The sequence below is a fragment of the Pholcus phalangioides genome, unplaced genomic scaffold (assembly GCF_987345545.1).
Source record: "Pholcus phalangioides strain wild (caught in Gottingen) unplaced genomic scaffold, Ppha-v1.0 ptg000005l_1, whole genome shotgun sequence".
NCBI lineage: Eukaryota > Metazoa > Arthropoda > Arachnida > Araneae > Pholcidae > Pholcus > Pholcus phalangioides.
The window spans coordinates 7,306,133-7,318,133 of record NW_028301598.1 but is presented as its reverse complement, the minus strand read 5'-3'; the positions used below and the strand labels follow the sequence as shown (position 1 = coordinate 7,318,133).

At 37.0% G+C, this 12,001-nt stretch overlaps 1 protein-coding gene across 3 annotated transcripts in view; it reads right to left on the bottom strand.

Annotated features, from left to right (window-relative positions):
* LOC149085819 (DNA-directed RNA polymerase III subunit RPC6-like) overlaps positions 1 to 12,001 on the bottom strand; it is a 51,335-nt gene that overhangs the window by 20,869 nt on the left and 18,465 nt on the right. Inside the window, exons 1-3 of one of the 3 annotated variants that reach the window (XM_089232255.1) lie at positions 3,945 to 4,412; positions 3,618 to 3,826; positions 3,014 to 3,351 (exon numbers count right to left, since the gene is read on the bottom strand). The exons of 1 other annotated variant lie outside the window; for it this stretch is intronic. In XM_089232255.1, the coding sequence (XP_089088381.1) occupies positions 3,014 to 3,349 (336 nt within the window). In that variant the 5' untranslated portion in view covers positions 3,350 to 3,351; positions 3,618 to 3,826; positions 3,945 to 4,412. Of the gene's footprint in view, positions 1 to 3,013; positions 3,352 to 3,617; positions 3,827 to 3,944; positions 4,413 to 12,001 lie in introns of those variants that run through there. One more of the 3 variants, XM_089232253.1, reaches the window with a different exon arrangement.

Here is a 12,001-nt window from a genome sequence, read left to right as displayed (position 1 = left end):
AACCTTGTAAGCACCAACGTGGCGACTTTTTTCCGCGCCAACCAATCGCCGTTTTTGCGGCGGTCAATTCAAGATGGCTGACAAAGGGAACATAAAATTACAAAAAAATATATAATTTATAACATGAATCAACCAAATATGCGGCAATATGCGAAAATCGATAGAAATATATCGGGAAATACGGAAAATTAGGATAAAATTAACACAAAAATCGAATCAACGACATACGAGGTTTATAAATGCGGTTGATAGGTAGCCCTGACAGCAGCATCCATAAACTCTATTTTAGCGCGAATATAGTCGCCACGTTAGCTCGGACTCCTCCCGTAATTTTCAAAGAACAAAAACAGTGAATTCGCCCCCACCCGGGGCACTCGATTTACCATGGCCGTAATACGATATTTTTTCTGGAGGGGAAATGTAATTTTACTGCCCCTTGACTGTGAAATTCGATAATTTTGCAAAGGAATTTATTTCCTTTTCTTAAATATACCATTCTATCAAAAATTCCATTCGAGGCATTGCCCCCCCCCCCCCCCCAGTTTTGGATTTGATCACGGTATGTAGCAACCCGGGCCACAAGTACGTACGAAAATTTACTATCGCCCGGGGCCGGTATCCATTTTTAATAACGGAAAAAAGAGTAAACTCGGCACCCTTCCTCGTTCAACACCCGTGGAACCAGACCCCGCCCTCTCCTATTGCGGTCGTAACAGCGACTCGACACAAAAACGTTGTAATAACTTCCGAGGTCTGAAAAGGGGATTTATTTACACAACACCGAGAATGGAGCGCAATATGTCGATATTAAGTCAACAATCAGCATCGTGAAGATGCTCTAAATTAAGTTACGACCAGAAGCGGATAAAGGTCAGTTGATGACGGCCCGGGCTTAAAAAAAAATTAATATTACGCCCCTTAAATTAGGAAAAAAGTATAAAGTAGGGGCCAAAGGCGCGGTCGGTGTGCCCACCGTTAAATCCGCCTCTATGTACGGCTCGCATGCACGTTAACTGAGTTTTCATCAGCCTGATGACCAATTTTCATCTGATTTGGTTAAACTAAACGTTGAATCCGAAGGTTTTTAACAACTGGCTGTTGCGAAGATATATTTTGGAAAGAGAAAATTCAACCGGAAAGTGAAAGGACGTGGGTTCGATTCCCAGCAGGGGCAGCTGAAATTTTCTCTCTTTCCAAAATATATCTTCGCAACAGCCAGTTGTTAAAAACCTTCGTATGGTAGCAGAGAGTGACGTCCTCCTTCCATAAACGTTGAATTGCAGGATTCTGTGATCTTATCATAAATAGTTCTCCTTTCGATCATATCTGGGGCTACGGTTTCTTGCTGAGATTTAAATCCAGTTAGAAAAATAGTACGAATTTTATTTCTAGATAGATCGCGATTTTCAGTCGGATGATATTTTATTGTAAGTAAATTCAAAATACTTGCGAGCTGCTTTAACGTTGGCCAGCTACAAGAGTATTCTCCAAAGCGTACTAATAATAAGCTTAATACGTATTAATAGTACGCATCTTTAATATGCGCGCTTTGGTATTCTCCCGCTGCGCGTAAGTTAGTTTCTGCACGGGCTCTCTTTATAAACTCGCTCAATGTAAATGAGCCTTTAAATCGTCATTTCAAATATTTAAAAAAATTAATGAAAGTAACGATAGAACAAACAACAAATGTAACTTGCTCGATGCTCCAAGAAAGGAATTCGGCCCTTAGGACTAAAACTTTTTAAAACAAATAAAATAAAGGATCAATTTTAAAATAAGATGAAACTGAAAGAACGAGTGGGGAAATAAGAAAGAATGGTAGTAGAGGAGGGGAAAAAATTCTTTGTTGTAAATACGCCTTTTACGCTATTTTTTTCCGACCGGCTTTTCCATAAAATGACGACTCTTAACTATAAGGAGCTTTCTTTCCAAGCGCCTTGAAATCAAGTTATGCTGACGTCACACGGTATGCTCCCGGGAAGATAAAGACGCCTTCATATATATATATAGGGGTTCCTTGTACGATCGTAGTTCAATGAAGGGAGGGAGAAACTTAGCGACCTTGAACCGGTAAAGTTCCTCCTTGAAGAAAAGAAAAACACTGACAGCCGAAAAGCGCGCGAGACCGAGGTTTTTTTGCTAAAAAAAGTGGAAAAAGTGACCTTGGCCCGAAAATAGGTAATAAAAGTGACCAACTTCTAAAAAAGTGACTTTTAGGGGAAAAAGTGACCCGTGCCGAGCCCTGTATATGAGAAAGAGAGAGAGAGTGTGTGTGTGTGTTTCACTGTATTAAAAATTTTTAATTTTTGGCAAAAGTAAGCGTTTATTCTATTGCTATACAGGAGAAGGTTTTATATTGAAGTTTAACTATTAGTGCATTAAATATGAAGTTTCAAATGTGTAGTTATTTGAAACAGCAAACATGAAAAAATTCAAAATAATAATATGCATGTGTCTCTGTTTAACACTCGTTGGTTTATAGTAGTTAGGGTGATGTTCTTAAAATTCAAGTTTTGTAAATGATAGAAATAAATGACTGCATATATTTTATGCGCACCTCTATAAAATGGAAACCTGTCTAAAATGGAAAATAATTTCTGTCTCTTGACCTTCCGTTTTATACAGGTTTCACTGTATTAATACCACTCAATAATCATTTCATCAACCTCCTCAACTATTAAGATTTTGGTTCTATGTTGATTTAATATTATAATTATTTTGATTATAAGTTGTTAATTATAATCAATATTCAAAGGAACAATTTACCTTTCAATATTAAAACAGTTTGTACATGCATACATATAAACACAAAGGCCACAACAGGCAAAATGCCTAATGAGGTGGCTGAAAAAAGATGCCCATAAAAAAATATGGAGGTCAAATATATCTATACTATGCATACACACATGCACATATTCATGCATAATAACTTCAATATAAATGCATTATTTCGCAATTATAATTGATTTGAATAGGTACAATAATCACTCTGGGTTAAGTACAGCATACTAACCTCCGAGTTAATCGTTAGGTCCTTTTGTCCTTGTACCCTCATAAATCTATCTATGGCCTCGAATGCATACCAAGTAGGTTTGAACACGTCATGAGTTCCACTCTTTGCGGATTCCACAACCTTTTTCCTTAAAGGCCTATATGATGACATGAGGGATTCCTTCTTCTTTTTTAGTTCCACAATGGGAATGGACTCATCAAATTCATTTTGAAGGGCCACCCACGCGTCATTTAGCTTCACCCTGTTTTTATGCTCCGGGTGTTTAGCATTCCACAACACAGGCATTTTTTCATATAGCTCGATAAACACCAGCGTCCGTTCATTGCTCCACTCCATTTCTAAACAAAAAAAGTGAATGAATAATGCAACTACTCATTAGGTAGGTCTACAGATAGGCGATGGTAACATGACCAATGGATCCTCAATGTACATATCTCAACAAATTAACAGATATTTTCACGAGAACTAATTAATTTAAAACAAATTATTTACTAAGCAAACTGAAAATTGGAAACTAAATACAAAAAGACATAATATACATTGTCTAGAAAATAAATTTCGTATGCTAAATTAACACATTGCAAGTGGGAGATCTCAGACAAACCTTGTCTAACTGGAATTCAAAACTCGTTTTTCAGCTGCAGAAAATTGCTGATTGTGGAATCCTTTGTCACATTTTGAAAATGAACGAAAAACATTGTATATGCAATCTTTTTTCTTTCTCTTCATCTGATTCAAGTTGGTAAAATAAATATAAAAATGAAAACGAGACTATAGTAATGACAGAGTTGCAATATTGCGCCAGTATTGCGCCTAAAAGAAAGAATAAAACAATTTAACCATTACAGTTGAAAATTGCCAACATAAGAAGTGTTAAAATAATGAATCAAAAATTGATCATTTTTAAAGGCACATTTCAGACAGATGAAACCTTTTTCTTCCTTCGTAGTGAATAAAAATGGGAGTGGGGGGGTGGAGACTAGAGACCTGATTACATGAAATTTGTGATAAATATTTGATATTCACACATGCGCAGTGAATATTGCATAAATGGCCATAAAACTAATTCAACTAGCACTGAATCTGTAACTATTATTTTCCTGCATGCTGGCTAATTAATGCGGTAATAAAAAAAATGTTCATCTCAAAATTAAACATTTGAATGTTCAAGAGTACTACTATCAGTCATTGTTTTAGATAAAAGAGATAACATTTGCTTTCCTAATCAAATGTAAACTTTGATACAATGTTTTTTTGGGAGGATTTTATTCAAATTATTAAAGTACGAGTGAGCAGAGAAACGAATTGAAGTTTAATGGATACACAAAAATAAGCCGTCCGAACTGAACGAACGCAAAACAACGAAAGTAAATAAAACATGTGTTGCCACAAATAAAGCATTAAAGTATATCACGGTTAATGGTTAGCAGGTAATTTTTAAATATTCAATATTCCCCCTAAAATTAAACATGCTAACAAATCAAAAAAAAAGAAAACAACCAATACATAAGCACAGATGCAAGAATACTGAACGGATACAAAAGGAAAAAATATATATATATATATCGATACACAATGCAACACATCATTTTTCCATCAATGCACACATCCCTATCATTTCTTTCAAATGATTAAACCTTCCACAAGGAAGTGGCTTAGTGAATAAATCAGCAGCTTGCTCTTGAGTCGAACAGTTATGCACATCTAGTTGTTCTTTCTGGTACAGTTCTCGAATGAACTTGTATCTCACATCAATGTGCTTGGTTCTGCAGTGAAACTCTGGATTTTTTATGAGTCTGATGGCACTCTGGTTGTCGACCTGTAGTAAAGGAACACCACTTGAAATGCCAAGTTCTTGAAACAAGTAATGAAGCCATACTATTTCTTTTGCAGCTTGACTCGCCGCCACAAATTCAGCTTCAGTTGTAGATAGAGCTAGGCATTTCTGACGTTGACTCTTCCATGTTATTGCGCCACTGCTGCACAAAAACACCATGCCTGAGGTTGATCTCCTTGACACAGGATCCCCTGCGTAATCTGAATCACTGAATGCTTCTAAAGCACCAGCTTTGGAATCAGATGAGTACAAAATACCCCAATTCACTGTACCCTTTAGGTATTTCAATGTCCTTTTCACAACATTCCAATGACACTCTTGAGGTTTGTCTAATACCCGAGAGAGCATACCAAGCGTGTAAGCTATATCAGGTCGAGTGACCGTAGCTAGAAACATGAGGCTCCCAATAGCCTCTCTGTAAGGAACATCAAGGGCTGGAGCAGCAGACATCTCTGCTGTTAAACAACACTTTTCAATAGGTGTGCCTACCGGATTTGCATCTGTCATATTGAAACGGGCTAAGGTTCGTCTGCAATAAGATTCCTGATGGATGAAAATCGATCCATCATCCAAATAATTAATTTGCATACCCAAAAAGTACTTGGCATTATCTATTACAACTGCAAATTTAGATCTGAGTTGGTCAAGAAATATATTTAGCATTTTCAAGTCCTTGGAAAATATCAGACCATCATCCACATAAAGGATAAGAAAAAAGGTTTTCTCTGCATTAGCAAACAAGCATGGATCTGAACTTGAAGATTTTAAGCCATGATTTCCTAGAAATTTGCTGAATTTTTCATTCCAGCACCTGGGGGACTGTTTCAGTCCATAGATGCTCTTCATCAATTTGCAGACCTGATTTGAACCATTCTCGAAACCTTCTGGCTGGTTCATGTAGATTTCTTCTTTTAGTTCTCCATGAAGAAATGCTGTTTTGATGTCAAACTGAGCAACCTTTAATTTCTTCTTAGCAGCCACGCTTAACATCGTTCTCACAGTATCCCAGCGAACAACTGGACTGAACGTTTCAGTGTAATCTACACCAGGTATCTGTCCAAATCCTTTAGCGACCAGACGTGCCTTATATCTTGTCACTGCACCATCTGCATTTTTCTTAGCTTTGAACACCCATCGACTTCCTATGGCTTTTCTATCACTTGGCAAATCCACCAGCTTCCATGTCTTGTTTTCAATTAGAGAATTCATCTCTTCTTGTAAAGCAGCTTGCCAATGACTTGAATCCTTTGATGACATTGCTTCTGTGTAAGTGACTGGTTCATCACATTCTGCCAGCATAACATAATCATCAAACTTGGATGGCTTCTTCAGCTTCGACCTGTCTCGTAAATTATACGTATCTGTGTCTGGCTGTGACAGAAGTGATTCAACTTGCTTGGAACCATCTGTCTCTTCGGTAACTTTTTCGGTAAACTCTGGATTGTTGATGAAAATTTGCTTGCTCGTGATTTCATTCTTGAACACAACGTCCCTCGAAAGCACTATTTCATCTTTACTGGGTATCCATACCCTGTAGCCATCTTTATCGCCACAATACCCAACAAAATATCCTTTCTGAGCTTTCTTATCAAACTTTTTTCTTTTCTGTTTTGGAACATGCACAAAACATTCAGCACCAAACACACGTAAATGATTGAATGGCGACTCTTTGTTATACCACAGTTCATAAGGAGATTTTTCTTCAACACTACTCGGTCCAGTTCGGTTGATAACATAGGCTGCGGTATTAACAGCTTCTGCCCATAGCTTTTCTGGCAATTCCTTGGCGTGTAGCATAGTCCTGGCGGCTTCCACAAGAATCCGATTTTCCCTCTCAATTGCTCCATTTTGCTCTGGTGTGTATGGCATTGAGTTTCGGTGAATCAATCCAATTTCTTTTACAGTGGATTCAACTTCGGAATTCTTGAACTCTGAACCACCATCAGTTAGTAGCTCTTTAACAGTATGACCTCGAGTTCGTACTTCAGCAAGAAAATGCTTCACCTTTGAAGGAACTTCAGACTTTGCCTTCAAGAAGTATACCGATCTGTACCTCGAGAAGTCATCCTTGAATACAACATAATATCTGCTTCCACCCAACGATTTTTCAGGCATCGGCCCACAGACATCTGCATGGATTAGTTCACCAACTGTAGTTGGCCTCGTTGTTCGGGTACCGAAACTGAGTCTATGCATTTTACCATATGCACATGCCTCACAAAAATTTCGACTGAACTGAATGTCCATACCTTTACTTTTGAGGAATTTCTGTACATGTTGATTGTTCTGGTGACCTAGTCGCTCATGCCACAGTTGAATATCAGAATTTTTCACAGCAAGACAAGCTTTAGAAATTATGACACGCATCAAAAGCTTGTACACACCACTGAGTTGACGAATTCCAACAGCAACAGTCTGCTTCCCATTTCGGAACTCTCTTGTGCTTTGTGAAGCAACTTCGATGAGACCATGATTCAGAGCAGATCCCGATGAGAACAGATTCTGGTCAGATTTAGGGACATACCAAGCATTTTTCAATTGACCTGGTTTCCACTTCCCACATACCAGCATTTCCACATCAATCGTGCCGTATCCTTCAGCATACATGAAAGTTCCATCACCGAGACGAAGCGGTTTTGGATCATCAAAAGGAACATACGAAGAGAAGAAATCCGAACGAGTCGATATGTGATGAGAAGCCCCCGAATCAATTATCCAACAGTCCTTGTTAACATCTGTGACAGACATAAATGCTTGTCCCTGAGAACTCTGGTCAGAAGTTTCATAATAATCTTTATTTGAACGGCAGTTCTTTTTGATATGACCGACTTTCCCGCAGGAATAGCACTTCACAATTTTCTTCTTCGGCTTTTGAGTTTTCGAAGTTTCGAGCTTTTTCTTAGCCGTCGAACTAGCATTTTTTGCAATAAATGCTACAGTGCCCGGTTCGGAACTGCTAGATCTCTGTTCTTCAAGTCTCTGTTCGTGAAGCCTGAGACGTTCAGTCAAAGTCGCTACACTTCTTTCGTTATGCGGAACTGATTCCCAAGCGTTTTGGAACTCCAGGTACTCACTCGGAAGAGTATTGAGTATCCTATTCAGCAACATTGAAACAGGAAGACTTACATTTTCTTCTTTGAGCTCCTCTTGCAAATCTTGCCAAATTCGTCGCAGTTTTGATACATGGGAGGCGATACTGTCAGCTGGATCCTTGGTGTAGTTAAATAGCTGCGAATACAGTAAGTCCAAGCGTCTTTCATTTTTCTGTTCGTATACAGTGTGCAATGCATTCCACATATCTCTGCCAGATTTGCAGGTAAGAATATGCTGCTTTGACTCACCACGAACACTCGACCCGATTATATATCGTGCAATAGCATCAGCCTCCTCAAACGCTTTGACATCAGCGGCAAACTTCATGCGTTCAGGCTCGGTTGCGTTTTCATCCAACGAAGCAGGATACGTGACTTGTCCCGAAACGACCGGCATCACTTTTTGGATAGTCAGCTGTAGTTCCACATCGAATTTCCAGCTTGTCCAGTTCTGTATACCTTCCAACTTATCGATGGAATGAAGCTTCTCCATTTTCCCACTTGAATTGGAAACTTAAGCTCGAACAGTAAACAGATACTAAATTTCGTTTCCGAAGTCAAAATTCCGCAACCGTAGACATACGACCATTAAACAGACTCACTACGAAGTGGAGGGTCACTGGGCCCATAACCTATTCAAATTATTAAAGTACGAGTGAGCAGAGAAACGAATTGAAGTTTAATGGATACACAAAAATAAGCCGTCCGAACTGAACGAACGCAAAACAACGAAAGTAAATAAAACATGTGTTGCCACAAATAAAGCATTAAAGTATATCACGGTTAATGGTTAGCAGGTAATTTTTAAATATTCAATAAGTATTATTGTATGAGTAATTATTAAATGAGTATTATTGTATGACATGCAATTTTTGGGAGGTATAATACTGTATCAATTTGAAAAATATTCAGTTCTCAACCCTAGGATATTAACTAAATTGCCGCTGTGGTGGTCGAGTGGTTATAGTGATGGACTCGCGATGTGAGGATCCAGGTTCGAACCCCACAGTGGTGGTCGGCTGAAGTTGGTTTTCTGTGGTTCCCAACTTCAAGGCGCAAATGCGAGCTGATCTCCCCGTTAAAAAGTCTCGCCACAGAGAGCAACAGTCCTACAACGATAAATCATTCAATCATAACACTTCACTCATAGTTAGAAAAACTGGTGGCAGATGGCAGCACTACACATGACAAGAATTACAGAGAAACAAAAAACTTCACATCAGGTTTCACTACACGTACACGCACATTCCCGCATGTCGGGGGGGGGGGTGCATGTGTGGTGTAGCAGAGTAGTAGGTAGGGCCTCGAAAAAAATGGCTCGGGGATCCATGATGTTCTTAAGTCAGCCACCTCGTTGGGCAATTTGCCTGTTGTGCCGTTGTATTTGTATAAAATAAAAATTCCATGTTAACTACCTATATGTCTACGTTTCCGAGATGTAGCGTTAGTATTCTAGGATAAAATATATGTATTAATAATTGATTGAAGTGGCTGACTTGAACCTTGTAACATTTCTCTTGAACCTTTCTCTGCATCTTAAGGTCCTATCTGTTTTATTAACTTCATTCAGATAAGTCAAGCTTCAGGGTTTTTTCCTACTGCACATTCTTGATTTGATATTCATTCTCGTAGCTATACTACTATAGCTTCTAAATTTGAAACTATAAAGTAATTTTATTAGTTAAATTGAGATATGCATACAAATACAAAGTATTTTTATATTCCTCGATTAAATGTGCAAGACTAGATTGAGCAGGGCAGTAACCAGATACTTTATCGGCTAAGGCAAGTACACATTTTATCGCCCCCGTGTAATGCAGAAGGAGCAGTTCAAATGTGGATTAGGCGCCCCTCTAGCTCTGCCCCGGCATACAGTGAGATTTTTTTAAAAAGTTTGTGAAATACTCTAAAATTGCAAAATTTTCTAGTCAATTGGACAAAGAAAAAAGTTATGAATAAAACCGAGGACCGATGAAATACTGAGAACCCTGTGAAACAAATGCAAAATCAAACATTTATGGAGAGAATAGCTTGCAAATGAGATTGTGGATTTCACGAAATCAAAAACACCTATCTGCTTAATAGCTAATGATAGTTCAATAAGTAAAAAGGCTGCTTTGGAAAATTATTTTCCTGACCTTGTGAAATAAAAAAAAAGGTAAAAGGTGATGACATTACCAACAACGAAAAATCTGGCTCAACTGGTGAAAAAAAAAGTAGTGAAACTAGCTATAATACCCGGTGCTGCCCAGGTTTTCTTCAATTTGTTGGAGGATTGAAAAAGTGACAAACCATTATAAAAGCATATACATGTCTGAAACCACAAGATGTAAAAACAGTAGTCAAGATCGTCCAGTTTATGTGTTTACGTCCTGTGTTAATGCCCGGTCACATTGCTGCGTTATGTCTTTGTTTATATATTAATATATGTTAATATGTTATATGTTAATATGTTATATGTTAATATGTTAATATGTTATATGTTAATATGTTATATGTTAATATGTTATATGTTAATATGTTATATGTTAATATGTTATATGTTAATATGTTATATGTTAATAATCTATACATTATTTATTAATCCAGTTAGTACTCAATATGTTTTTATTAATAAATAGTATATAATAACATCACATGTCTTCAATCAGTCTCAACTCGGATAAAATACGCGGTAAACAAAGTAAACATTCCAAAAGTTATTGTTGAGGTCCAGGAACCAATGTTGTCCGACAGTGTTTCGCCCCTTTTGGGTATTTGCCCTGCTCTGGCAAACGTTTAAAGTAGCCTATTGTTCAGTCCAGGCCCTGTTTCATATATGTGCGAAATTTGGCAACAATCAATCTAAAATTGTAGATTTGTAAAGAGAACATACACACACAGAAAATCAATTTTATATATTTAGATTAATGAATTGCATGTATCTCATATCAGCACGATTTTTAAATTTGTGAAATAAAGTGTGAATGTTTGATTTTTATCAAATTTCTGATAAAGTATGTTCGAAATGTAAAAAAAAATCTATTGTTTAAAAAACTCGCTTTGATATTAATTACTTGGCATTGAATGTATTCAGTGATTCTCATAAACCTCCCTTTTCTTCCAACACACTCCATCATTTAAAAATCTGGTATCCTGATTTTACAAAGGAAAGTAAACAAGAATGGATGAAAAAACAGCTGTAAAAAGAAACATGGTATTGTAAATATGTAAAAGAAACTAAACAAAATAAATAAAAGTGAGTGTGAAGATGTATGTGTGCATGGGGGAAAAAAAAAAAAAAAATATATATATATATATATATCTCTCTCTCTATATATATATATAGAGAGAGAGAGAGAGAGAGAGAGGAGAAAGCTGCCTAAATTAGACCACTTCATACATTTTGCTAAATTGCAATCATACTATTCACCAAAAAAATCACCAAACTGAATAGGGTGTTAGGTACTATATTTATGTTTAAAATTATGGTTATAAAAACTTTATATCATTTGAATGGTATCATGAAAACCAAAAAAAGTGAAATTGGTTCAACTTAGGAAACTAGTTTTCTAATTTGGACTCCTAATTTCTCAAATTGGACCAGTTGTTAAATAAGTTTAAAATCAATATCTTTAAAGTTTGTGTTTTGACAAATATGATCAATGTATTATGATCAATGATTGCCTTTTTTATTTTCTTTACGTTTATGTTCCTCTTGTTTTTACAAATCAGCTTCTTACGTTTACTTCTTTTGTATTTGTTTTGCTGCAGCTGCTCTTTGAATGAAGTGCTTGTTAGCCCCATAGTATCTTCTTGCTTTTTGTGGCTTCAAAAGGAGCCTGAGGTAGAAATGAAACAGTTTGAAGGGATTTCACAAAAATTTCCTGAGCTTCCGCTGTTATACAATCGTGGTATTCACACCTCACTTTCTACTGGTAGCTGAGCCAATCTGGTGCTTTCCATTTGTGCTCATTATCCTCTGGACTGTGGTGTAACCATTCTCATCAATGTTAAATACTCATGAACCGTTTAGTACGTGTTTGTTCACTAATTTTTCTAAAAGGTTAAAGAATTATG